This window comes from Synchiropus splendidus, chromosome 10 (assembly GCF_027744825.2).
Source record: "Synchiropus splendidus isolate RoL2022-P1 chromosome 10, RoL_Sspl_1.0, whole genome shotgun sequence".
In the NCBI taxonomy this organism is placed as follows: Eukaryota; Metazoa; Chordata; class Actinopteri; order Syngnathiformes; family Callionymidae; genus Synchiropus; species Synchiropus splendidus.
In genome coordinates, this window is record NC_071343.1 from 1,233,788 (window position 1) to 1,259,787 (window position 26,000).

Genomic DNA, 26,000 nt, shown 5'->3' on the forward strand with positions numbered 1-26,000 from the left:
CTGCCGACGAACCGCTCTTCCTCCGACAACACACCCCTGTGTCTGTTCCCAGGTCAGAGGTCAGGCTCCATCGCCCGACAGCCTGCAGCGCCACGACCTTGAGCGAGGTCACCATCATGTTTCTGCTGCTATTTTTGTTCCCTCTGAAACATGAGCGGCGATTTAACACACGCCAGCTCTGACTGTGTGTGTGTGTGTGCGGGGGCCAAGTCTTGACCTACTTGTGAGGACGTTTTGGGCCTGTCCCCACAAGGGTTAGAGGGTTAAACACCTCCGTAAAAGTAGAGTCCTGGCTCAGGTGAGTCATGTGTTTTGGATCATCACTTTAGGGGGAGAGGTCCCCACAAAGACAGCAATGTGTGTGCGTACCCTCACTTGTGGGGACCAATTCTTTGACAAAACACTGTCCTTGTGAGGACCTTTTGCCTTTGTGAAAGCATTTGGCCGGACCCCACAAGGCTAAGACTCAACTTGAGGGTTGAACCTTACAAACTAATTGGGTTCCAGTCTGGTCCAGGTGAGCCATGTGTTTAGGGGGAGAGATGAATTGTGGCAATAAAAACGTACAATTCATCTCTGAAAAAAATCACAAAGAAGGATTCTTCTTGAACTGCACTTTCTTGCACATTGTTCTCAGGGTTTCTAAGCTCTTTAGTGTAGATTTTTTATGCACTTTTTATTGTGATATGTTGAGTACAGAGGATGTTACGAACATGTTGGGATTAAGAACGTTTTTCTGAGTCTGGGGAAAGGGTGATGCCATGAGTGGTCCCCACAGAGATACCAACGTGTGTGTGTGTGTGTGGCTAGAGCGGCATCCATGATGGGACAAATGAAAAAAGTGAAATTCTCTCGATAAGGCTGGACACACAGTGAGTTTTGGGCGCGTGAGTCTGAAAATGGACAGGACTCCATCTGAGCTGTGAGTGAACCAAGCCCATCCATCCATCCAGTGCTGCACCTGAAGCTCCAGGTTTCACCTCTGCTCTGCCAGTGAAGCACCAGCCTGTTTTGAAGGTATTTTATTGCAATAAACTGACGATAGCAAAGTGCCTCTTCAATGGTCACAACTATTGGACACAACAGAAGAAGAAAACTGAGTCATGATCATATAAAAATACATCAAACATCACCACAAACTACCGTACAGCTAGTCTGGAGGCGGCACATGCATCATCAGAGTCCGGCAGCCGGCGCCTCCCGGCCGGAGGTTTTCATATCGGCTCTGAGGGCCAGCGTCAGCAGGGAGGAGGCCGCGGGCAGAGCCGCCAGAGCGCCAGGTCCGGACCTGCAGCTCCACTCTGATCACCCCAGGCCCCATGATGCACTGCAGCAGTGGCTCTGACAGACAGTCACACACGTCTGGAATATTCAGATGCTTCAGTGTCTTCAGTCATGCAGGGAGACTTCACGCTCGGACGTCAGCTCTTCACTCCAACGTCTGAGTTGGTCTGGAGACGTGGCTCCTCAGGAGGAGGCACATGACGCCGCCCAGTCTCGGGTCACAGAAACACGCGGTTCAACGCCTCCGACTCGGCGTCTTCTCCACACCGAAGGTAAAATATATTTTGTTGACGTGTTGCACATTTACAAACCGTTACAAACTTCTAAACTACACTGAAGAGCTTCTGAAGTTTGTCTAGTGTTTTTACAAAGTGTGTCTCTAGAGAGACTGGGTTTTTAAGGTCCAGATCTGAGGACCTTCACGCGGCTGCTCCTCATCCAGGGAGTCCAGCAGGTGTCCGAGTCCCCTCAGACTCTCCATGGGGACCAGCTGAGGCTGCGGTGGTTCTGGTCCCAGAGGAGCTCGGCTCCATGTTGAGGACTCTCCTCTTCCTGCAGCTGTGGAGCTCCACATGAGCACAGGAAGGTTGGTGGCCTCTCAGTGTTGAGATGTTTGTTGGAGGTGTGAAGACGACACCACTGAGGAGGTGGAACAAGACAGAATCCAAATCCGCTTGGCGGTCCTTCACCACCATCTTCTCACAAATCCATGTTTTCATGGAGGAGAACCATTCAAACAAAGGTGTGGGAGGTGGAGAGGGAGGACAGGAGGCACCCCCTGCTGGTCTCCTCGTGCTGCAGGGGTCAGCCAGCCTCCTGCCTCTGCCCAGGCCTCCACACCGTCTCATTTACAGTAAGATTTACAGTGTTTGGACACAGACCATCTGAAACTGGCATCTCCACGACGACGTGCAGTTGCCTGGCAACACACATCTCTGACAGCAGGAGAAAAAAAAAAAAAAAACAGTACAAAGCTGCGCAAAGTCGTATAAAACAATAAATAAAAAACCTGGAGAGGAAAGGCTGTTGGTGCCGCGGGTCCAGCCGCTCCTCTCCAGGCCCCAGGGCCCACACCGGCTCCAACACGCTCGGGCCCCCGAGTCTTTTCTCTGGTGAGTCCCGGCGTCGCCATGGCGACCGGCAGAGGAGGCAGGAGGAGGAGCCTGCTGCGGAGGAAAACAGAGGGTGGCAGAGGTGAGAGGTGAGGTGACGCGACCAACACAGAACAGGCAGTCTCCGGGCTCCAGGGGCCCCGGCCGGGTCTAGTCGACCGAGCCGGGGTGCAGGCTGAGGGCGGGGGGGTCCAGGCAGGTGGGGGAGTAGCTGAGGTGCGGCTCCTTGATCCACAGCAGCGGCGCCCCGTTCTTGCCCTCCTGGCTGCGGCTGCTGCTGCGGCTCCTGTAGCGCAGCGTCAGCAGCGCGATGAGCAGGACGGCGAAGATGGGGAAGGGGTAGAAGAAGACGAAGTAGAAGAGGGCCACGTTGGAGCAGACCACCGACTGGACCGTGGGAGCTGCGGGCACAGAGACGGCGGGTCAGCACAGACTCCACGGGACCCTCCTCTGACCGCGGGACGGTCTGGGGAGGGGGAACCAAACCGCTTCTGAGGTACAGCTAAACCTCCGGTGTCCCTCAAGGCTCAGTCCCAGGCCCCATCTTCACGTCTGTCATCAATTCAAAACAGTGTGGAAGAGCCGCAGTGTTAGCATGTATCCAGTTAGTCACAGTTACAGGCAGCTACGGTCCATTCAGCCTGATCTGAAACGCACTTCTGGGGACGCTTACAACCTGGTCAACTCTGGTGAAGATTCAGTCACATGACCTGCTAATGGAGTTCAGAGTGGCTGAAGGTCAGCCATGTTTGTTCAGCGTGATTCCAATGTGTCCAAACAAGTCTGACGGAGGGGTCACATGGACGCGGGCGGCAAGGAGTGAAGGACGCGACGACCTTGAGAGAGGTCACGCCCCTCGTGAGCCCGGCGCCGTTCTCTGGACTTCCCTCGCCACCAATGATGCAACTCCTCATCCCAGCAGAAACGTGTCTCACATCAAACGCTACAAACTCCTCATGAATCATTTCTCAGAGACGCGATGTGCCGAGCAGAAAACAGGTTGAAATAAATCACCGAGAGACGAGAGAGCAACCAGCTCCATCAGGCTGAAGAGAGAAATGCACGTCACTAAGAGACATGAGGAAGAAATTCAGCTCAATACGCCGAGGAAAAACTGATGATCAAACCAAAAGGATTTTTAAAACGGCAACACAAGAAAAAGTTCCGACACAAACAAGTGTCTGCAACTGGAGAGTGAGTCTGGGAGGGGTTTTAAACGGCAGCTTCAGCAGCAGAAGCAACAAACCCGTCCGCAGCTTCCTGGCTGGATCCCAGCCCGGCGGCTGCGGAGGTCAGGCGGCGGCCGAGGCCCCTCCCTCTCTGCCTCCCTGCCTCCCGGCTCTCAGCCGCTTGTTATCCGCCGGCGGAGAGTGAGCGGAGGAACTGGCCGGAACGAGATGTGTCATGTTCTGGCTGGAGCCGGCTTCATCCCGCTGTAAGAACTTGATCCTCTCTGTGAAACACGGGGAGCGTGGTATCATGATTTGGACCGGCCTCGCTGCTCAGGGCCGCCGCGGCTCTAAGTCCTGACCTTAATCCTGCAGACATGCTGCGCAGGGACCTGAAGCAGAACAGGCTGAGCTGGAGCCGTGTCCCCGGGAGGGACGGCCCCAGACGCCCCCAGGGCCCACGCCGACCCGGCGAGCTGAGGAGTGGAGCTTCTGTTGGGAGGACGGCCGCCGCGACCGGGACGCTAGCTCGCCGTCACCAGCGGCTAACGCCGATGTCCAGTGTCGGGCGCGAGTGTCGGTTCTGAACCACTGAGCTGAGAGTGAAACAAAACTGTGCCACAGTAGCACGACCCCAGGGCTCACCAGTGGGAGGAGCTACAACACACATGCTCGAAATACGCCGCGTATTCACAGGAGGACCCGACTCTTTTGGTCACATGACTGACGGAAGCGGAACAAGACAGGAAAGACTCACCCTGCTGCACCACGGTGACGACGGTGAGTCCGGAGTCGTTGGCGGCCAGGCGGTACCAGGCGTTCCTGGGGTTGAGCAGCCACTCCTCCACGTGGCAGTAGTAGCGGCCCGAGTCGGTGGCTCGGGCTCCCTGGAGGGTCAGACTGTACTGGTCCGAGCTCGTCCTCTGGAAGAGCAGCCGGGAGTCGGGACCCGCCTCTTCTCTGGGGCTGCAGTTTCCGTTGCCGAATATGGCGTCGTGTCCGATGGAGAAGACGCACTCGCGCTGGCCGAGCTCCTCGCCGTCGTCCTCGCCGCGCTCCACGTACCAGGACACGGAGAAGCGCGAGTCCCTGGAGGACTGGGAGGGGATGCTGCAGCCCAGCCGGATGGACGCGGCCTCTGCGACCGTCACGTTGGACTCCAGCTCGTCCACCTGCAGCCGCACATCTGCGGCGGGAACATGAGAGACCAGCGTGAGCCACACACTCGCCGACACCCGGGAACACACTCCTCTGCCGTGTGTGGTGCAGCTCGCACACGGCCACAGGACCCCAGGGAGCAGACTCTGCAGCCGGTCACTGCCGAGGGCTGGAGCCGTATCGGCCTGTATCGGCCGCTCCGTCGCTTCAGGGGCCAAACAGCGGCGCGGCCGAGGGCCGGACTTGGTGAGGAAACTGTGACGCGAGTATCTGTCCAGAGCCCTGACCTTCTCGTGTTCTGTCTGGACACTTGCTAGCATGAGTCCAGGAGAGCGACACCTGCTGGCCGTGGGTGGGATATCACCCCAGGAGTCACAGGGGGTTGGCTAGTTTAATGAGTTTCAGTTTTTGAACAATACTTGGTTTTATTGTGTGAGTTTTTGCTCATTGTTTTTGTGTTTTTTTCCCTTCAGTATGGGGACTGAAGATCGAAATGGGTCACAAAAATAGTCATAAGAACTGAACAAAAGACAAAACAAAAGCATCAAGTTGCAAATGCAACTTTTTTTTAAATAAACAAAGACGAAAACGAAGGACAATTTTGCCATCATTTTAGTTTGTTTTGATCAGTTTTGTAAACAGACAATCCAGTTTCAGTTAGTGATTGTTTTATGAAAACTTTTTTCGTTTTTTAATTTTTATTTCACTGAATGACAATGATTTCCAATTCTAGTTTTTCAAAATAAGTGAATGAGTTGCGCACTCTGTTTAAAGAGTGAGCTAAACTTGGGGCATGAATGGTGACTTTTAACCCCTGACGTGACCTTCCAGTTTGAAGCTCAACTGTTTGACACTTCCACCCTTTTGCTTCCTCTCAGCGCTCGACAGCGACGGCGGACCCGGCAGTCGCGCCGCTGGCTCAGGACGTCTGAGGCGCGGAAGTGCCGACCCGGCGTCTCCCACTCACCGGGCCGTTTGACCAGGACTTGAGTGAGGCCCGAGCGCTCCCGGGCCAGGCGATACCAGTCTCCGTCGGGGTCGCTCAGCCACTCCTCCACCAGGCAGTAGTAGGCGCCGGAGTCGCCGCTCTCCGCTCGGTTGAGGGTCAGCACGAAGAGGCGAGGCGAGAGCCGCTCCGCCTGCAGGCGCCGCCGCAGCCGCTCCTCCTCGGCGTAGGCGCCGTACTCGAAGGCGCCGCTGCGCTCGATCCTCAGCAGCAGCTCGTCCTCCGAGCCGCCGGCCCGTCGCACGAACCACAGCACGGCGTGCTGGGAGTCCTTGCTGGTCTGCGAGGAGATGGAGCAGTTGATCCTGACGCGGCTGTCCTCCAGGTGCACCTGCGACTGGTTGCTCTTCTGCACGCGCAGCTTGCTCTCTGCAGGGACAAGAGGAGACGGTGAGACCACCACACAGGGAGGGGGCAGAAGAGCTGGGGTGGAGGGAGAATACGGCGAAGGAACACAGCTTCAGGGATGTGCTGAGATCATGTGGGATGGTGTGCAGAGGAGCTGCAGTGAAGGAGGTGAGGACAGAGGGCAGGACATTAGAAGGAAAGCTGAGAGACCAGGTGGGGTGGGGGGTCAAGGACAGGAGGCTGTGATGGAGGGGTACATCAGGAGCGACCGCCGCCCCCCGAAACACGGGGTCAGCTGGGCAAAACTCCACCCGTCACTCCTCACCTCACCACAGTCACCTGCTCGGCATCAAGTGGACGACCAGTGTCCAGAGCCTCATTTGAGGTGACACCACACCAGAGCATGAGGGCGGCTCAGTGAGTGGCTCACTGTTGGGGCCGGCGTCACATGTCACAACAAAGGGACGCTGTTGAAGTGCGACCATCGCTGAGACACTTGACACGACGATGGAGCTCCACCTCCCGCGGTGCTCCGTGTTTCACTCCACTGTCATCACGCCGCTGATTCCGACTCGCCACGTGGAGTCCGTCTCCATTTGATGGGAAAAGAAGCAAGACAATCTGGAGCCGCCAAGCTCACAGGAGCTCCACACACATCCAGCTCCAGGGTTGAGTCCAGTTAGGAGCTCATGAAAGCCCAGTTTCCCAACATGGCAGCCTCTGCTGCCGATCTTGATGTGAGGTTCCCCCAGGCTCCTCAGCCGGGTCGCTCCTCTTCCCTCCTGCTTGAGATCTCTCCACACGTCAGCATCAGGTCACAGCCACTGAGCACCAGCAGGCTGACCTCCGCGTGGCTGATTCAGAAGTTGTGTCTGAGCTGGAAGGAGAGCATCTGTCCAACCTGCAGCTGAACCTCTCCAGAACGTTCCAGGATCTGCTCCCCAAATCTGTGCCAGTCAACCTGCCAGGATCAACCTCCCTCACCACGTCAACACAGCAGCCGTACTGAGAAGTTCCCGTCATTATTTCAGGCCATTTGCAGGGTTTTCACAGGCTGAAGCTCAGTGGAAGACTGGAGAACACAGGACCAAACCCAGGTGACCTGAAACCCAGGCCTAATGACACGGACGGGCCTCCACATGAGACCCGGGCGGGTCAGCGGGCCCTCTGAACACCTGAGCCAACACGACTCTTCGGAAGTGAGGAGGAAGCGGGTCCAAACTCCACCACCGTCTTCAGCTCCCGACAACATCTCAGAGCGAGAAACCTCAAAGAAGGCGAGCGGTGAGAGAACAACTCCACCAGCAGAGCCGAGCGTCCGATCATCTGAAGTCGGCTGAGCACGTGAGGAATAATTCATGAGGAGAGGAGGCCTGGCGAGGCGCGGCGTCTCCCCGCGGAGCCTTTAACCCCACAAATCCCGAGCAGCCGTTCTCTGTGCCGCAGTTACAGCGTACACAAATCCACACAACACAGCTGCTAATTGGCTGAGAGACGGCGGCTCCCCACGTGTGGCCAATTTGTCTGGTCTAATATCAGGAGGAAGAAAGAGCGGCGAACAACATCGGGGGTTTGATAAGGAAGAAAGAGGGAAAAGTGCACCCCAAACGCGGCGGCGAGGAGCTTCACAGCCGCGCAGAGGAAAACACACACACACACACCCTTGTGAGGATGTCGGGGAACTTCAAAGAGCAGGCGACGCGTCCAAGTCTTCAGAGGAGGATACAGGCGTCTGCCTCAATCAAAGAGTCTTCCTCTTTATTCCTTCACTGAGAAGGAATTCAATCGGCCGCGCTGTTTAAAACCATTTCTCCATGTGGCGCCACCATGCTCCCGGAAGGCCTGGTCGCCTGGGCCAAGCTGCCCTGCCCTGACCGACCGCTCCCGGCCACTTCCTGCGTCCAGGACGGAGCCGCACTGCTGATGGAGTCCATGGCCACTCGGGAGAGACCTGCGTGGACTGAGGAGAATCATTTGGAAGAGCTGGACCTCTCAGAGACAGGTTCCTGAGGAAAGGTCTCCAAAGTGGATCGACTCTAACCGAAGCGTTTCCTTCCATCCATCAACCTTCCTTGGAAGGAGCTTCCTCTGATGCCAGGACGAGGGTGAGGGGAGGTGGTGGAGTCTGCTGCAGACTGTGGCCCTGCCTTCCCTTGGAGACACAGGAGCGCCTCGGGTTTTACAAGTGAAGATGTGGAGACAGATTGACGGCAATATTCCGTCACTCCAGAGGCAGGTGACGTCCTGCTGCTCCGGTGTTGCTGTGACTTTGTGGAGGTGGGAAGGTGTGAGGTGGACCTCTGAAGAACAAGTCCCTCTTCCAGGGCCGTCATGTGAGCGCTGGCCTGAAGGGGGCTCCACCACATTAACAGATGCTTTCACGGTCACCCCCAGCAGCTGCGGCGCTTCAGAAGGAGAGAAGGGGGGCGTGGAGGGAGTGGGGGCGCAGCAGGCGGCCGCTCTGCAGCGCCGGGGACTTATGGTCTTAATGTTGGATGCTTTAGCATTAGCCTAGCCGCGGGGTAATCTGCGGCCCGACCACAGGCGTGTGCCAAGACGGAGCGGCTTAGACACGTCCTGATCTGGAGCGGGCTCGCGCTCAGCGGGAAACTGGGCCAGGACGGGAACAAACAGAGAGTCCAGAGAGAGTGGAGCTCTGGAGGAGGCGTCGCACCGCGGCGGGAAGACGAGCTGAAGGTGAGAGACCAGCAGGAAGATCAAGGCCGAAGCCCAGGCGCGAGCTCGACTGCAGAACCTCTGGCACCGGGCTGGAATCAGAGCACGAACCGGACAGCTGTCACCAGCGAAGCAGCAACGTTGGAACGTAAAGGATTTATGACTCATTTCATTATGTTTATGGACAAAACGTGTGAATAGAAACCATGAGGTGAACACCCATCCAGGACTGGACTTCCTCAGCTCCCCTGCCCTCGGGCAGCAGGGGACGCGCCGGTGCCCGCCCGCCCGCCCGCTCCGGCCTCCTCTGGTCCCGCGCCTGACAGTGACGGGGGCCAGGCGGGTGAGTCCAACTGCCCTCTGCTGGCCGGCGCAGGGGACAGCAGCAGGTGGACGCAGCAGACGCCCGTGCTCCAAAGGTGTCGGCTAACAAGCGTCACACGCTGGGGCTCATTAGAACACTGAGCAGAGCGGAGGTCCAGGAGGCAGCTGGCCAGCGTGTTCTGAAGGCGCCTCCGCTCCGCCACCATTAGCCGCTGATTTACATGGGCGGCAGCGCCACGCCGCTCGCTTTGACTTACGACTTCAATTATAGCAGCTGCTGCAGGAGGCACGCCGCACACACGCTCAGGCTCGCACGCGCATGCGCACGAGCCGCCGAGACACACCGCAGAGGTCCTCATTGTGCCGGCAGATTGGTGGGACACAAACGAGGCCCAAATTGGATTTGACAGAGAAGCGTGCCGGCGCCGGCGTCTGGGAGAATAAGAGGCTTCGCTGGCGAGGGGGAGACTCTTGACCTTGAGATCAAATACAAGCCTTTATCAAATTGTTTTCTGCCTGTCTGCGGCCACGGCAGGCGTCCTGTGCTCCAGCAGGAACACGGGCTGGACCTGCGCCGGGTCACGCACCAGGACCCGGCTGCTGCTCCACTGACTGGGCAGAGGAAACACCAGAGCGATATTGAACCACTCAACTTGGACTTTGACTTGGAACTCTAACACCACCTGGGAACCTACTGGTCCAGCGAGCCAGTACAATCCAGCTGTACATGCACACAGAGGAGGATGTTCCAGCACACCTGCAGTGAGAAGCCCCTCCCCCTCCTCAGCGGATACCCAGGTGTTGTGTGACAGGGTTCTGAGAGCACCATGGCAGAGAAGCTCCTCCTCCTGCTGCTGAAGAGCGAGAGGAAGCTCACCACACAAGGGAGGCTTTGAAGGTCTTCTTCTGTAACCACGTCTGTTTGGGACCAATGGTTCCACAGACCCCTCATGTCAGTCCAGATCCAGGCTTTCATTTTGGCCACACACACATCCTCTCCTGGCCATCACCCTTTCCCCAGCCTCCCCGCTCAACACATGGCTCACCTGAACCAGACTGGAACCCAGTTAGAATCAGGCAGTTATCTTGAAGTTCCAACCCTCAAAGTGCGACTTAACATAGTGAGGAGCAGCCCAAATCTCTCAAACCAGTTCTCACAAAGCACACAGTGGCTTGTCTCTGCGCAAGTTAAAACAGAAGAGAAACTAAACTGCGGCGTGATGTGCAGTAAGGTTTCACGTGACCGAGAACAGAGCCTTGAGGAACCCCACATGAGGTGGACAATGCAGGTGTCCAGTGAGGGGAAAGGTTGATCTGAAGATGAGCAGGATGAAGCATCACCGAAGTGTCTCGGCTGAGGAACCTGGCCAGGAGAAGCCACTGCCTCCTGAAGGTTCCTCAAGAAACAGAGCCTGAGGAACGGACCCGACGGTCACAGGTGAGAAACACAACGTGGAGAGGACCGGAGCGGTCGCCAAGAGTGCGGCGAGATGCTCGTCCACACGCCTGCACCGCTAACAGCAGGAGGCGCTCTGTCGACAGCTGATGTTATGAGGCGGAGGAGGAGAGGAATTATGAAATATTGAAAACGCTCACGAGTGAAGCAGCTGTGGGTGTGGAGCGGGAAAACAGGCTGGAAAGTGAGAGTGAAGGGGAAGAAGACGTCAGCGGGGACGGACGCTGAGAGAGGGAGACGGAGCGAGGACGAGCCTGGAGTCCACACCAGCGACTCACGAGTCCAACCCGACCCACTCCAACACTGCAGCTCAGCCTGCGTTTCCACAGCACTGTACTTGTAGATTCATCTATTGTTATGGTTATTGTGATGAGGAATGCCGGCGGGCAGAGGAGTCTTGCTGCTCGGCTCATTACCGGTTCATTTCACTTATTAAACATGACGCAGTCGGAGGTATGATCAGAGACACCCACCATCACAGTCACGGGAGCTGCAGTTACAGCAGTCCACCAGCAGGGGCAGCTTTGTCTCCACTCATCATTTTCAATAGAAACGGTTTGAGTTGAAGAAACTTGGACCCAATATCAAGTGTATTTCAAGCACCAAGCAAATCAAACCGGAATTCACCGCCCCACTTGAAACTCGAACATTTTTTGTGCCTGGTGTGAGAGAGAAACAGTCCGAAGTGTTCTGCATTCCTTCGACTCGGTGGGCCTCAGCTGCTCCCCACAGCCAGTACAAACAGGAGCGTGTGCAGCACAGGAAGCTCACAGCTCCTGTCAGGCTGCAAAGTGCTTCACAACCGCCTGACCCCAGGTCCAGTTCTGTGGAGGCAACTGGGGAACCACGTTGGTTCGAGCCTGCTCCTGCGTGGACCGGCTCCAGGGAACACGTGCGCACGCACGCACGCAGCTAACAAGCCGCAGTGACGCTCTAATTCAAAGCCAGGAAAGAGGAAGGCGCTGGAGTGAGACACAACATGGTGTGTTTGATCATGTGAGGAGGCAGCGAGCGCTCGCAGGTGAGGGATGATGAAGAGCGGCTCTAAGTGGGACGCCCCCCCATCCCCTCCCTTCCTCTAACCGAGCCAATAACCAGACGGCCTTAATATCCCGCTCCTCCTGCCAGGACCAGCCGCTCTAATGTGCGCCCTGAAATGATGAGAAAAATGTATCCAACTCCCCAAATCATCATTAATCTAAACTGCATTTCCATTAGGGGAGATTCAGCATAATTAGTTTTGTGTGCGCGGGCCAGTGTGTGTGTGTGTGTGGAGCTGCAGTTATGAGAGGATGATATGAGAGCGAGGCTTCCTCCCTGCTGATCTGCCACGCTGAACATGTGTCGGCCATTACTGCGTCTCCGTCAGGAGCAAGTTAATAAAGCTGCGAGCGTGAAGCAGCCGCGCGCCGGACCTGACCCCCAGAGGCAGCGCTCGCTGGTCACATGACCGCAGTGCAGGTTGGCCTCCTCCTCCGCACAAACAAAGTTGCGTGCAGTAACAAGCTCCGGTGACGTGACCCGCGGGAGGCGATCTGCGAGAGGAAGTGGGACAGGCACCTCGCGCGCCTGACCAGCGGCTCCAGCCATCTTTCATCAACATCTGCTCTGCTGAGCCGCAGTCTCTTCCAGGATCCTCTCTCACTGGCTGCATGTTTGTGGGGACAAGAAACAGTCCTCGCCACCTTCGTCATGAAGCCTCCTCCTCCTCATCTCCAACATCTCTCCTGCCTCTGATAGCCTCCATCACACTCGTGTCCTCCCCTTCACTTCTCTTTCTCACACATGTTCTGCAGAGTAGTATCACTATATCATCAGAAAACATCAAGGCCCACGGGGCTAAATCATCCATCAAACTCCACTGACTGGTGAGTGAGGGGTCCTGTGGTTTTCATTGGTCAGTTCGCCTCATATGATGTTGCTGTTTATTGGCATGAACTGACTTAACCCAGTCTGGAGGCGTCCCATCGCGCACTGACGGGCCCACTGGCCTGTTAAAAGCTGCCTCCTGTCCTGACTCTTTCACCCATCTACATGGATGTCACATGGTCATAATGTTAAAATCAAATGTGCGGCAGCCTGTCTATGGTTTTGCACGGAAACAACGGGGCTTCCATTGGAAGGACTTTTCTGGTGTTTTCTAAGCAGCTCACGTTGGAGCAACAGGAGGCCTGTGAGGGCCACTCCCAGGGTAAAATTGGACCTGCAGTGGTGGGCCGCCAAAACATCCATCCGGAGGGCTGCAAATGGCCCACAGGCTGCAGGTTCGAGGCCCCCGATCCTCACCATGAGAGCACTTGGATCCTTCTGAAGTGTATCTGCTCCGACCTTGAGGACGGTGAGATGAAGTGTCCACCTCCTCCCTCGCTCCTCCACTCACCAGCCTCTGACCTTCAGATCCTCGTGTGCCTCTTCTGCGGGACAAGAATGACCACTCCAGGCCTCTTGAGTCTGGAGACAGCAGCAAGGTCGCTGAGGTTCTGGAGAGGTTCTGTGAGTGTCCTTGACTGCTCTGGCTCCGAGGATCAGGATGGCACTTCCAGCCTTCCTCCGGGCACTCGAGTTTCCTCCCACAGTCCAGCCGCCGCTCTGCCCCCGTGGAGCTGGGACTGACTGGTGGGGATGAATTTGAAGCACCTGTTCACACGTGGCTGACTGGAGGAGGAGTCTTCAGGTTCAGCAGGCTTCACTCCCTGGAGGAGGACCAGGCTCCTGCTCAGCGAGCCAAGCGCTGGCACACGTGTGTCGCGGATGTTGAGGAGCCACAGCAGAGCTTCAATGATGCACATGGTCAGATGCCTCACCACACACACCTCCGGCACACGTGCTGATGAGAAGTGTGCGTCATGCTCGGGCTGAAGGAGTCAACTTCCACCCCGAAGGGCCAGTGGAGAGCTCTGCTTCAGTCGAGAAGGTCGCAGAAGAAATCCGAGGAAGAAGCTGCTTCTGTGAGTCGAGTGTGTTCCTCTGTTTACATTTGTCTGAGTTTGGCCGCCGAGTGAGAGGACGGTCATGTGACCACTTCTCTGACGCACTCGTCCTACACAGATCTGCTGTCGATAACAACAACTGGCTCCTGGAAATATCTCCTCCGCCCACCAGAGTCTCCTGCGGCGGAAAAACTCGGAGGAGCCGCTGAAGATGCTCTGTCTCCACTGCTCCTGCTCCCATTCATTCTTCCTTCACCTGAGGTTTGGACAGGATCCATTCAGAGATCGGACCTGGACCACAAACGCGCCAGAGAAATCCATCGTCATCACATTGAACAGTCAGATGTTTCCATCTGGAGCTTCACAGGTCCTCAGGTGTTTTTAACATGAGCCAAAGGGAAGAGCAGCTGAACGCTGGGCAGCTTCAGGAGAAGGTTTATTCACAGGTGAAGCGTGGCAGAGTCGGTTTCATGTTGGGAAGTTTGGAGACGCGACAAGAAGCTTGAGGTTGAGGAGCTCCAACACCTGGCGCTGGCTCCGCTAGCCTCAGTGTTAGCATAGCAGCCACAGGGCAGGTCGACACTCTCTGGTTAAACTCCCAAGTTTCTGAATAAAGTTAAATCCTCAGGAGACTATGTTATCTATGCAGCACAAGAACGACAGATGTGGAGTACAGAGTTGTGCTTTTGATCACCGGCATGACCGGTTGCTAACGTGGAGCTAATGTCGCCTCCCTACATGCTAGCCGAGTCCAGCTACTGGCTACATGTTAGCAGTCAAATTTCTCAACTGTTTGTGTCATCAGGTGGTCTCCAGAAGGACTCATGAATTCCAGAGAAGGTCAGCAGTATTGCTGATAGGGAAACCCATTCTGAAGATGAAAAGCAGCATCTGAGTGAAACAGCCAGCTAACACACCCAGGAGCGTCGCTCCGCAGCAGATACAAGCTCCACCAGTGAGACTCGCACAGCGCCGCCTCTCAGACGCGCAGGAATCACTTCAGCGTCTGTGAAACTGCTTCAGAGAAGCAAGTTCTTTCAACAACGATGCAGAAACTGAAGCTGAGCTGAAACAAGGTGGTGGCAGCAGCGTTTGTCTTGTGTCGTCGTGGGCTGGGATTGTGTGTTTGTTGTCATGGTTTCAGCCGCTAACAAGCCTGTTTGCCTGCCTCTGTGTGTGTGTGTGTGTGTGTGTGTGTGTGCAGGAAGAAAGTTCAAGGACAGATCCGTCTCTTTACTGCCTCACTAAACCAGTGTCTCTTTTCCACCTCTTCCACTTTGTTTGGCTTCCTGTGGGATAGTTAGCCGTCCCTGCTCTGCCCTCCATTAGCAGCCGCACGCGCGCGCACACGCACTCACTCTCACACACACACACACACACACACATGCCAATTAGAGGCCATGGCGCAGACCGTGAGCAATTAGAGCCCCAGACATCCTCCCAGCTCTGGTGTGTGTGCGTGCGTGTGCATGTGTGCGTCGGCGCATCTCTCTCACCTGGCTGCACCACGCTGATGCCCAGCAGGTTGGAGGTGCGGTTGGCGACTCTGCTCCAGCTGTTGTCGTAGTTCCTCCTCCACAGGACGGCGGTGCACTGGTACTTCCCGGCCTCACGCTGCCCGGCCCGGGTCACCGACAGTCGGAAGTTGGTGTTGGAGTGCGAGCGGTCCACGGTGGTGCGGGTGCCCAGGCCCAGCCGCTGCTCCCCCCACTGCAGCGTGCCCTCGCGGGTGAAGGTGACCAGGTCTCGGAACTCGCCCTCCTCCTCCGCGTCCGAGTCGGCCGGCATGAAGCGCCAGGTGACGGAGGCCGGCACTCGAGGGTTGTGCCGCGGCTTGACCAGGCACAACAGGTCGAAGGAGTCTCCGAAGGTGACGGAGGGCGTGCGGGACGAGGCGGACACCATGAAGGACGACTCTGGAGGGAGGAGGAGACGTGAGGATGTTAGAAGACACCTCTGCATTTCAACTCTTCTGCAGCACCGCTGTCAAATTCAAGGCCCGCGGGCCCATTTCAGGCCACCAAGTCATTTTCTGTGGCCTGCAAGTGTTTAACGTGTGACAGACAATGGAACGCATGATGGCACCGTGACCCACAGTGGTCGCCGGCTCAAGCTTCACCAGTGTCAACCACAAATCCAGAAACGGACCATCAAGAAGAGTGTGACTCCTGCTGTGAGGCGCAGTCAACTCCCGTCACACCGAACCCCAGGACTCCAGCCAGGAGGGTTGCTGCACCTCAGGTGGAGGCTGGAGGGACCAGACGACACCAAGATGGCGCTTCCTTCCTTCCAGACATGGCTGATGTTGAAGCCTCTCTTCTCCACACGTTCTCGGGGGATCAGGTGCAGCAGAGCGGTCTGATTCTGGTGGCTTCATGAGACGTCAGCTGGCTTCCATCCTTTCACAGATCAAGATGATCTTCACATCCATCTTGGATCTCTTGCTACACCAGTTGTGAGAGGCCAGCAGGTCGCAGGCCCAGTCCAGTTCTTATGGTGCAATATTGAAGCGTCCAGCAGAGGCATCATATCTGGAGCGGCTCCGCCCCATGGCCTCCCCCCACTGCTCGCCAGGTCCGCTGGACTTCTGGTGTCACGCTGCCTGCCTGCTGGAGCAGTTCTAACCAGAGCTCCTGTGTCTGTGGAAGCACTGAAGAAGCTGCTCACATGTGAGCTACTCAGCCAGCACATCCCACTGCATGACAGCGAGAAAGATGGTGATGGAGCCAACAGCCCTTAGGGGACACGAGGATCGATCCCCCGCTCTGGGACGCCAGAGCCCAGCCTCCATCTGAGGAGAGGCTGCTGAACCACTGTTTCAGGGAGACTTCCTCTGCCTCTGACGGCACAGCTCCTCCTCCATCCATCACCCCGTCTTCCTCCGTCACGGCTGCTGTCCTTCAGCCGCCCGAGCTCCTCATAACTCTCCCCTCACTCTCTGCGCCCCCCCCACGCTACTGTTCAAGGCAGCGTCCGGTACCACGAGAGTGCCGGTCACTCCAGGGAGAGGGGACGGAGGGGTGGAGGGAGGGAACCTCGCAGGACGTCACCTCCCTTCCCCTCCCCCCACAGCTCCCGCTAAGAGGCCATTAGGAGGGAGGCTGTGAAGTGAATTAGGATACAGTAACCATGTGTAGCATCCAGACCATTAGCTCTCTGAGGAGAACCTCATTTCCTGGATCCTCAGCAGGATTTGTGGCCTCCCACATTGTTTCCACATGTCATGGAAACGGTGCATTTACTGGACAGTATTGATATGGTTGGAATTGCTTGGGCTACTAATGACGGAGAAGTGGTGAGTGAAGGTGTAGAGTGCGTGAGAAAGAGAGGAGTTACAGGTGGAGGTCAATGGCGGGAGTCAAGCAGGAAGTGGGGCCTGAGCAGATACGGAACTCATTAGAGGGTCCAGGGTCAGACGGAGGAGGCTGGAAAGTACCATCTCCTCCAGGAAGGAACTGGTCTTTATAAGAGCTACCTGGATCTGGAGGAGGGGCGCGTGCCGTGTGACCGTTGCCATGGTTACGAGGGAGCCCGCGACCGGCACTGGTGTCAATGGCTGAGGACCAATCAGATGAGGACGGAGCCCACGTGGAGAAGACCTCAGATAGGTTTTTGACCAATGCTAAGGCTCAGTCAGGTGCAGCTGCTGAGCCAGAATTCTGTGTGTTAGACTCCTCCGTCAGGGGATACGTTTCCTGGATCTAACTCCTGGAAGTCATTCTCACGTGTGAACGGATGCGCGGAGATACATGGGAGGTGTGTTTCCAACAATGGATACATTCAAAATACTGGAGTGAAAAAGGCGCTTCATCTATTCAGTTGAGCATCGACAGAGAAGAGTGTCTGTCCATCTGTTGTGACGATGAACTCATGGAATCCACCTTGGATCCCTTTAGTTCAGTCTGACTCTCTCTCCTGTTAGCTAGCTAGTCGGCTAACACCCCTGAGCTCTGAATCACAACAAGCATCCTGCTCCAGCTGTTGCCTTCCATTGTGAAGTTGACCAACAACCCACCTCCTCCCCAGCTCCCAGCCCTCTCTCCTGGCAGGAGACAGAGCCACGAGAGTCTGGGCCCGCGGGCCGGATGTGGCTCTGCCAGTCACCACGCCTACTACGAGTCCCATACTGCACTGCCACCAGTGAAGCTCCTGCAGACGCAGACACTGTTGCTCCCACAGGGAACGGAGGCTTTGTTTTTGACTGACAGCTGCGATCCAAATGACCCGAGGCCTCGCCCTCCGTGCTCCACCTCAGTGCTTCAGGGTGAGAGGACGGAATAAACCTGCCAACAGCCAAATTCAATGACGACACTCCAAGACAGTTCGAGCCACGAACAAAAGGCTGGGATGGATGGGACGTCTGAATGTAAAGATTGAATCTAGGGAGCAGTGAGCCACACACACGGCAGCCATGATGAAGCAGTGAGGCAGAGCAGTCGCGGAGTTGAGCTGGTGATGTTCAACTGCGGCTGCCTGGACTTTACAAATGGCCAGTACAAACTGCCTCTTCTCCACTGCAGCAGCGCTCGGAGCCGCTAATCCGCTGTGTGTGTGTGTGTGTGTGTGTGTGTGTGTGTGTGTGTGTGCGTGTGTGGACGGCGGCTCCTCGCTGCTCCGCTCCACTGGCTTCCAAAGGATGTTCTGCTTAGCTCTGACAGCAGAGAAGCTCAGATTGCTGCTGCACTTCCATCCCAACAGCTCTGCAGCCGCCGGTGGGCGTGGCACGAGCACGGCAGCCGTTCGCCTCCCGGGGGCGCTGCATCACACCCCACCCAGGCAGACGCCAACTCACCCACGGTCTTCACGGTGATGCTCTTGGAAGCGGACCTCTCTCCGATGGTCTCCCAGTTGAGTTCGGGCTCAGTACCGGTCTGCAGCCACTCGGTGGCGACGCAGCGGTACTGGCCTTCGTCCGCAGGCAAGGCATTGTAGAGGGAGAGCGTGAAGGTGTCCGGCCTGCTCTTCTCCACCCGCACCTCGCCGTAGCTGGAGCGCTCCCTGTAGGCGGGGCTGTGCCACACGGTGCCGTCCCGCTCCAGCCGGGCCAGCTCCTGAGGCGGGCCGCTCGACGGCTTGTCCCACCACTGCCAGGCCACCGACACGGGACCGGTGGTGCTGTGAACCAGGCAGCTCAGCTGCACCACCTCGCCCTCCACCACCTCGGAGGAGTTGCTGGACAGCAGCACCGTGATGTTGCTCTCTGTGAAGCACAAAGCAGAGATGGAGGTCAGAACCGAAATAGCAGCTCATCCTACCGGAGTGGAGTCAAACGTTGAACTCCCTCATCTGAGAGGGAAGCAGCCACGTGACGCCTTCCCAGGGACGTGACACAATCCTGAGCAAGTGCTTCTGTCGGTCCACTTTCACAAGTCTCCCTCAGACAAGGCCTCAGCAGAGAGTTGACTCAGAGCAGCAAGCAGCTCTCACTTCACATACACAATTGATATAGGGCACGTTCAACAGCGCAGCATGAGAACACCAGGTCTGTCATGTCAAGAGCCGCCCCCTCAGCTCTCGCTGTGCTCCGGCGGTCCGGGTGACAGAGCTGCGAGACGTGACGGGACTGACCCATGCTGAAGCACTGGAGCTGCGAGGTGCAGTCACCTCCAGTTGTTGTGGGGACCGAGTTTGGACCCGTCCCACTGTCTGTTGTGTCGGATGAGACTCGGACACAGTCAAGTCTGGACGCTGAAACACACCGGCCTTTGAGCAGTGAATAAGGGCCTGAGTTGGGAACGTGTGTTTTCCCTGCGCTCGACGTTGGCTACCGTTGAACGCTCGTGAGTCTCATGGTCTATAGCAAGGAGCTGAAGGAGGGAAAAGTATCCAGAAGTTTCAATACAAGTCAAATGACCAATATATCGATGTATCTATTGATTAGATAGCAATATAGCATTGCGGGTGGCATCGTAACATTTGAAAACAAATGAGGAAGATGGTGAAGCACGATTGTGCTCCCTGTTGTTTGACCTCGTCACGACGTCCGTCTGAGGTTTCCTCCGACACAGCAGCGAGATGCTTGTGGAAGGTACTTCCAGGTTTCCAAACACCTCTGAAAACAGACCAGACCAGGCACCAGAGCCGCGGCACGATCAGCTGGCACATGCTTTAGTGGAGTTTGTCCGTTAAGACTTTTCATCAAGTTCTTCAAAGGAGCGGAGAGAAGGCTGACATCACAGGAGCAGCTTGAAAAGTCTTCCCTGCTCAGCCTCACTGACCAGAGGAGACGCGTCTCCGCCACCCTTCATGTCTCCCCTCGGGCGAGGCTCGGCTGCTTCCTCCGCTCACTCTGCCTCCTAACAAGCAGCAGGCTGGGAATACGCCGACTCCTCATCGGATTCAGACGGAGGCCAGCAGAAGCAGCCGCCCTTTCATCCGTCTCTCACTGGTGTCACCAGCCAGAACGCATGTTCTCCTTGCACTCCAGTGGCTGGGCGACAGTCTGGGGACTCCCCTCCACTGGCTTGGTTCCTGATGGTTCTCAGGGCGACTGATGTGTGAGAAGGTTTCTGTCAGCCTGGAGGCTCGGCGGCGCACCCGCACCTCATTACCTGGAGCCCTTCCCCACGCACAGCAGGCTCATGACTGGAGGCAGAGCGCAGGGAAAACACACGTTCCCAACTCAGGCCCTGATTCACTTACACAAAGACGGTTTCAACTTAAAGCTAAATTGTCACCGTTTTAATTAGGAAGGAAGAGATTAGACGGTGAGCGCGGCAGAAGTCACCTCCAGAGCCCCAGAAGTTTGGAATCTCATTAAAAACTAAGAGGGTCAAGAGAAAGCCTGGTAATGGAGGACGAGAGATGGCAGAAACTGGAGAAATTCCATTCAAAAAACGGACAATCCAAAAGCACGGTGGAAGAATTGGACACGGATGCCTGGACTCAGAGGCCGGGACACATGGAGCTCGTGCTGACTGTTGTTAGCGCCATCTGTGGTGGCACGGGAGGATGCAGGACTGCACAAGGGTTGATGGTCTCAGGAGGGTTTGCCCTGTTCCTGAAGGGATCAAACTAGGCAGGACCTCCCACCCCCAAAGGAAAATTGCCTCCTACCACTACAGCGTATTTTAGCATTTCAAATGTTGTTGCTCGCATTTAACATCAGGTCAAATGAGCAGCAGTGATGTGGAAGCCCATGTTCATGGCCTTGATCGACCCGTGACACACGCCACATCCGTCAGAGCGAGCCATGTTTCTGAGGCGGTGAGCGCCGCCTGGAAGCACTTTCACTCCTGGAACTGCAGCAAGAAAACAGCCAGGTGGTACTGACCGCTGCTTTCAGGAAGTAAGAGAGGCTTCAGAAAGAGCAATTAAATGTAAAAGTTATGTTGTCACGCTTTAATTAGCGCTTCAGCTGAGGCAAGGGAACCGAGGGGGGAACTTCAGCTCCCACCTCAGACACCGGGAAAGTTTGGACTCATTAACAAAGGTAAAGTCTTGGAAGTGAGGCGGTGAAAAAACAGATGTTTTGCTGCATCCAAACTCAACATGACGCGGATCCTAGAAGACGGTCAGAGAGGGGCTGGCTTCAGGGACCAACTCGGAGCGGCCCTACGCCGGGTGCGACCCGTCCAACCCAGACTGCCGCCTGCTCGGCAGTGGACACACAGGGGTGACGTTGCTTCTGTCGGTGTCGCCCCCTCCTGGTCAGATCCCCAGCAACCTCTCCCAGAGGTCACGAGCTCCTGACCTCCAAGCCTCTGCTCTCGTGAACTGCAGCGGAGGTTTAAACCGCAGCCCCTCCTGGAGCTTCTCCTCCACAGACCAGAGCCATAATCTCCAGTGGAGCCCATGAGCACACTTCAGCGAAGGTGAAAACAGAATTTCCCACCGAGATTCCCCAGAGAGCTGCAGCGCGGCCATTGTTCCCGGCTAATTTACAGGAGAGGAGGGGTCAGGAGGAGGTCAGACGGGCTGCAGGCGAGCCAGCATCATTAGGATGGTGAGAGCTGGCGACACAGGACCAGGTGGACACGCACCTGCTCCAGGGTTCCTGTCAGAACACCACGCCGTTTGAACTGTGCACTCCCAGGCTCACAGCAGGACGTGAGGATTAGGGTCAACACCTTAGGGCCCGAGGTCAAGGAGCCACACTGGAATCACCAACTCTTCCTCAGCCAGACGGGGGAAGCATCGAGGAGGGCAAGGTGGGGCCCCTACTCTGCATTTATGTGGCCCTCAACACGACTTCATCATTCATAGCTTGGACTCCCCCACTACAGTCACAGGCCGCACTGTGGCCACTCAGCAAACGTCAGCGCCCTCCTGTGGTCTGGAGGCAGAGTCTCGGACAAATGACTGGCCTTTCTGGTGAGCTTGACCTTTCAGTGTCACAGGGTTGAAGCCTTTCGTTCCCTGCTACCACTAGATGGCGCTGTTGCCGGCCATCGCCTTGACTTGGGGATCGATGCCAAGTGTGACGCGAGGAATCACTCGCCCTCAGAAACAAGCCTTGTGATGTTGGTGTTTCAGTAACAGACGGAAGACTGTGACTCGAGATCTGAATGAATACTTCATGGACCCAGCGGTCCCCACAGGAGGCTCCCAGAAGGCTACCTTAATTCAGCCCGGGGACACACTTATTGGAGCCCTGAGAGCCGCCCGCCTTTGTCGGCTCCTTCTTCTATTTCATGGCTGTTAGTTCAGCCTCCTTGAGTCTGGACTCTTGCTCCGCTCCCCCGCTCGGCCGGGGAAATAAGAAGGGCCATAACTCTCCATTACCGATCCTCAGCAGGAGTCACAGCAGCATTATGCTTTCACGACTTACTTACAGCTAACAGTGGCGGCTGCGCTCCAGACAGCGGGCGGAAGCGTGGCGTGACACTCGATACTGGCTGCATCAAGACAAACCCTGCTTTTAGCTCATCCTTCCGGCCGTAACAGACAAGCAAGGACGCGGCCGGCCATCACTCACTCAGAGCCTGGACGGTGATCTGAACGTTCCGGGACCTCTTGCTGCGGTCGATGAAGTCTCCCGTCGGCGTCTTCTCCCGCTCCGTCACGCGGCAGATGTACTTCCCGGCGTCCTCGGGCCGCAGCCGCTGCAGCTTCAGCAGGTACACGTTGACGCTCTCTTTGCGCACGGTCATGTGACCGGCGGCCTCTCTGGCCACGTAGTCCGGGCCCAGGACCGGCACGGCACTTGGGCCCACCACGGCCACCGGTGAGCTGCTGAAGACCCACGACACCGAGAAGAAGCGTTCAGGCACGTTCTGGGCGTCGATGGTGCAGCGAAGTTCCAGCGGCTCACCGGCCGTGAAGGACCGTCGCTCCGTGCTCACCTGGATGCTGAAGTCGCGATCTGAGGACAGAAGAGACGCCGTCAGAGACTCGGCTACAGTTTGGTCCGTTTAGCTACCTGGACAAGCTTGAGGTCATCTGAAGGACCTCGCTCAACTGTAGGGCTCATGCTAATCTCATGCTAACCTCATGCTAGGCCCGCGCCGAGCTAGCTAAAACCCAGGAAACTACACTTGATCAAACACAACTGACTAAATCAGCTTTCATGCGTGTTGTTGCCCCAACTTTGTCAAGACTTGGACGAGGCTAAGCTCACGCCACCCATGAAGAGGATGAAGACTCTTCCACCCCTGAGGCCTGGGTTACAGAGGGAACCTGGTTTCTGACTCAGAGGTCTTGAATCTTGCGGGCTGTTTTATTGATTTAATACGAAACGAGCTGCTAAACTAGCTGTGACTTTACGATCCAGACATGCAGATTATGAGGCTAAAAATAACCCAACATTAAACTTTGTTCATTCAACCCATGAAACGGATGTTATACTTTGAAAATCTGGCGAGGGCTCTCTTCCGAATGTCTGTCTCACACCAGGACGCCTGCGGTAAACGTGCAACACGCATGTTTGTAAACACGACGCCAGTCTTGACACATTAGAGAATCACTTCAAGCCTGTCTTTTGGGGACGTTTCTCACTGTTTTTACAGCATCAATCACGACTTTGGCTTTGGAATACTTCCTAAAGAGGGTTTCAAATTGCCTGGACTGACATCACAGTTGGACGAACGATTTGACTGCAATCTGCAAACACACATTAAAGTCGGACCCAAACGTTTCAAGACGTCATGCAAGTGAAGGACGCTGCCACTGAGCGCTAACACAAGAGTGTGTGTGTGTGTGTGTGTGTGTGGACCTGGTTTAGCTCTACTTATTCTAGGAAACACACTCTTTGCCGGTCCCCACAAGTTTAAGCCTCAATTTGAGAGTCAACACTTCACAACAACTGGGTGATTCTTCCAGCCTGGTCCTGGTTCTGGTGAGAGGCTGGGGAAAGGGTGAGGTCCAGGAGAGGAGGTCCCCACAAGGACAGAGACGCAAGCGTGTGTGTGGTGGCGCCACCGAGGGCGACACGCGGAGGTGAGCGGAAACACAGGTGCGGGTCAGGCAGAGCCGCGCTCCAGTGAAAGGACCTGAGCTCCGGTTCACCTCCACCATAACAAACACACATCTTATTAAAAAGCCCTCCAGCCTCCGACGTCTCCGCTCGTCCTCCACACAACACTTGGAAGCGTGCGCTGTGCGCATGCGTGCGGGTGGGCTGCGCTGCTGTAACTACCGCGCCGTGACACACACACACACACACACACACACACACACACACACACACACACACACACACACACACTTCCTGAGACGCACTCAAGTTCAAAGTCTGCCGTCGCTATCGACTCATTATGCAGGTGGGGAGCGGAGGGGGGGGGTTTCCACGTCCAGTGGAGACGAACCATCGAGTGGTTTGGAAGGCGCACGCGGACGGCAGCGCAGCGCTCCGATGTAAACAGATGTCGTCAGGTAATTGTTGGTGTTGAACAATGCGTTTCACCACACGCTTCATTAACGACGCTTATCTTATCGGGACCAGCATCAGTCCAGAATGAGAGGAAGGAGGTGCGAATGAGAGAGGTTCGCGCTCGGGGCGCGTTCTTTATCAGGTGGGACCTGCGATCAGTCTCTTCTGAGAAGGGCGGGGTGATGGTGGTTTCACTATAGAGGCTTATGACGCTGTTGGAGTTAAAACATATAACGCCCTTGTTCGTTTCTGGGAATTGTTTTCCTTTCTCATGAGTCCCGCTTCAGTGCGAAAGACTTTTAGTCCACTTGAGGCCACCGTAGATCAAGCTACTTCCGCTACTGACCTGAGCTGAAACAGACGAGAAAGACGTTTCGTTTCACTCTCTTTCTTTCTTTTTTCTTTCACTCTCTGGGGTGCAGCGCTGATCTTGACTTCTCAGATCCGTGGTGCGTTCAGGAGTGTTCTGTACCACCGGGGTTACGGTGGCCTGCGGGGGGTGTGTATGGTGCGGAGGGTTGAAAATGAACACCTTCATTCCTTCAAATTCAAGGCATTTTGGCGCTTCATTATTATTAAAACAAATATGAATAAAGTTCTATCATATTTTGTGCCTTTGTCATTTATTTCAGTGAATAATAACCACACGGCACCATCAACCTGACGAAAGTTCGGCATTATCATAATTATTATCTTTATCTTCTTAATAAACAGCAACAAACAAAAATGTAATTTTGCAATGAAAATGATGAAATGAAGGAGTGACATTTAAGCAGGCAGTTTATTGCGTGATATTGATGTGAGGAAAGTTTGGATTTGGAAATGAAGTTGAGAGGACACCACTGTCACGTCGGTCAGACAGAGAACACAGGCGCCACTGGTGACGGGAGGGAGCCGAGTGTGTTTGGGGTCAATCATCGGAGGGAAGGAGAGCGCTGGAGGGGAAGTGTGATGCCACTTCACTTGCCCTCATGACTCAGGAGTCAGAGTCAGGACAGGCGGAGATACTGAGGTTGTCCTTGGGAGACCAGGACCAGTCTATCAGGGAGGACCAAAGGTCTGTGGACAGGGGGCGCTGAGGGCCATCACTGGACCTGTTTGAACTTCACCAGAGGTTTTGGACCTGGAAACCTTCGGTCTTCACCTAATCCTCCTCGTGGTTTCACATCTGAAGCCAGCAGATGGAACCGGGAGCCAGAGGAGTCAGAGTCGAGGCCCTGGTGAGAGGCGCCGGAGCGGCGGCAGCCACGGAGATGATGGAGGGCGGGCGGGCGGGTGTTGGGATCCAGGCCGCGGGTGATGAGCGGCTGACGGGTCTCTCTCGCCCTCCGCTCCATCTCTCTCTAATGGCAACTTTTAGAACCGCCTCTGCGGCCTCTACGTGAAGAGCCCTGTCACAACACGGCGGTCGGCTCCCACCTTGTCCTCCGTAAGTACACAAAAAGACAAATCACACAGAGGCTTTGAGCTGCAGGCTGCTCAACCTCGCAGTATTCTCTTTGTGGTATGACAACACCTCCATCCATTATAGATTACAGGGGAGAGAGAGTGGCGGCGGCGGCGGCAGCGGCGGCTGCCGAGAGCGCCGCTTTTGTGCCGCTCGCTGGAAAGGCAGGATGGCGCCTGACAATCCTGTTTTACATCTCCTCCTCGCCCACCGCAACTATCTGGGACACCATCAAGTTGTCCACAGCAGGAAGCCACAGAGATTCAGGAGCAATGATCTG

At 55.9% G+C, this 26,000-nt stretch overlaps 1 protein-coding gene across 1 annotated transcript in view; it reads right to left on the minus strand.

The window, feature by feature from the left end:
- igsf3 (immunoglobulin superfamily, member 3) overlaps positions 1 to 26,000 on the minus strand; it is a 66,138-nt gene continuing 40,138 nt past the window's right edge. The window contains exons 4-9 of the mRNA XM_053876147.1: positions 22,381 to 22,767; positions 18,256 to 18,663; positions 14,960 to 15,379; positions 5,691 to 6,098; positions 4,323 to 4,751; positions 1 to 2,797 (exon numbers count right to left, since the gene is read on the minus strand). Coding sequence (XP_053732122.1) covers positions 2,547 to 2,797; positions 4,323 to 4,751; positions 5,691 to 6,098; positions 14,960 to 15,379; positions 18,256 to 18,663; positions 22,381 to 22,767 — 2,303 coding nt within the window. The 3' untranslated portion in view covers positions 1 to 2,546. The remainder of the gene's footprint in view (positions 2,798 to 4,322; positions 4,752 to 5,690; positions 6,099 to 14,959; positions 15,380 to 18,255; positions 18,664 to 22,380; positions 22,768 to 26,000) is intronic.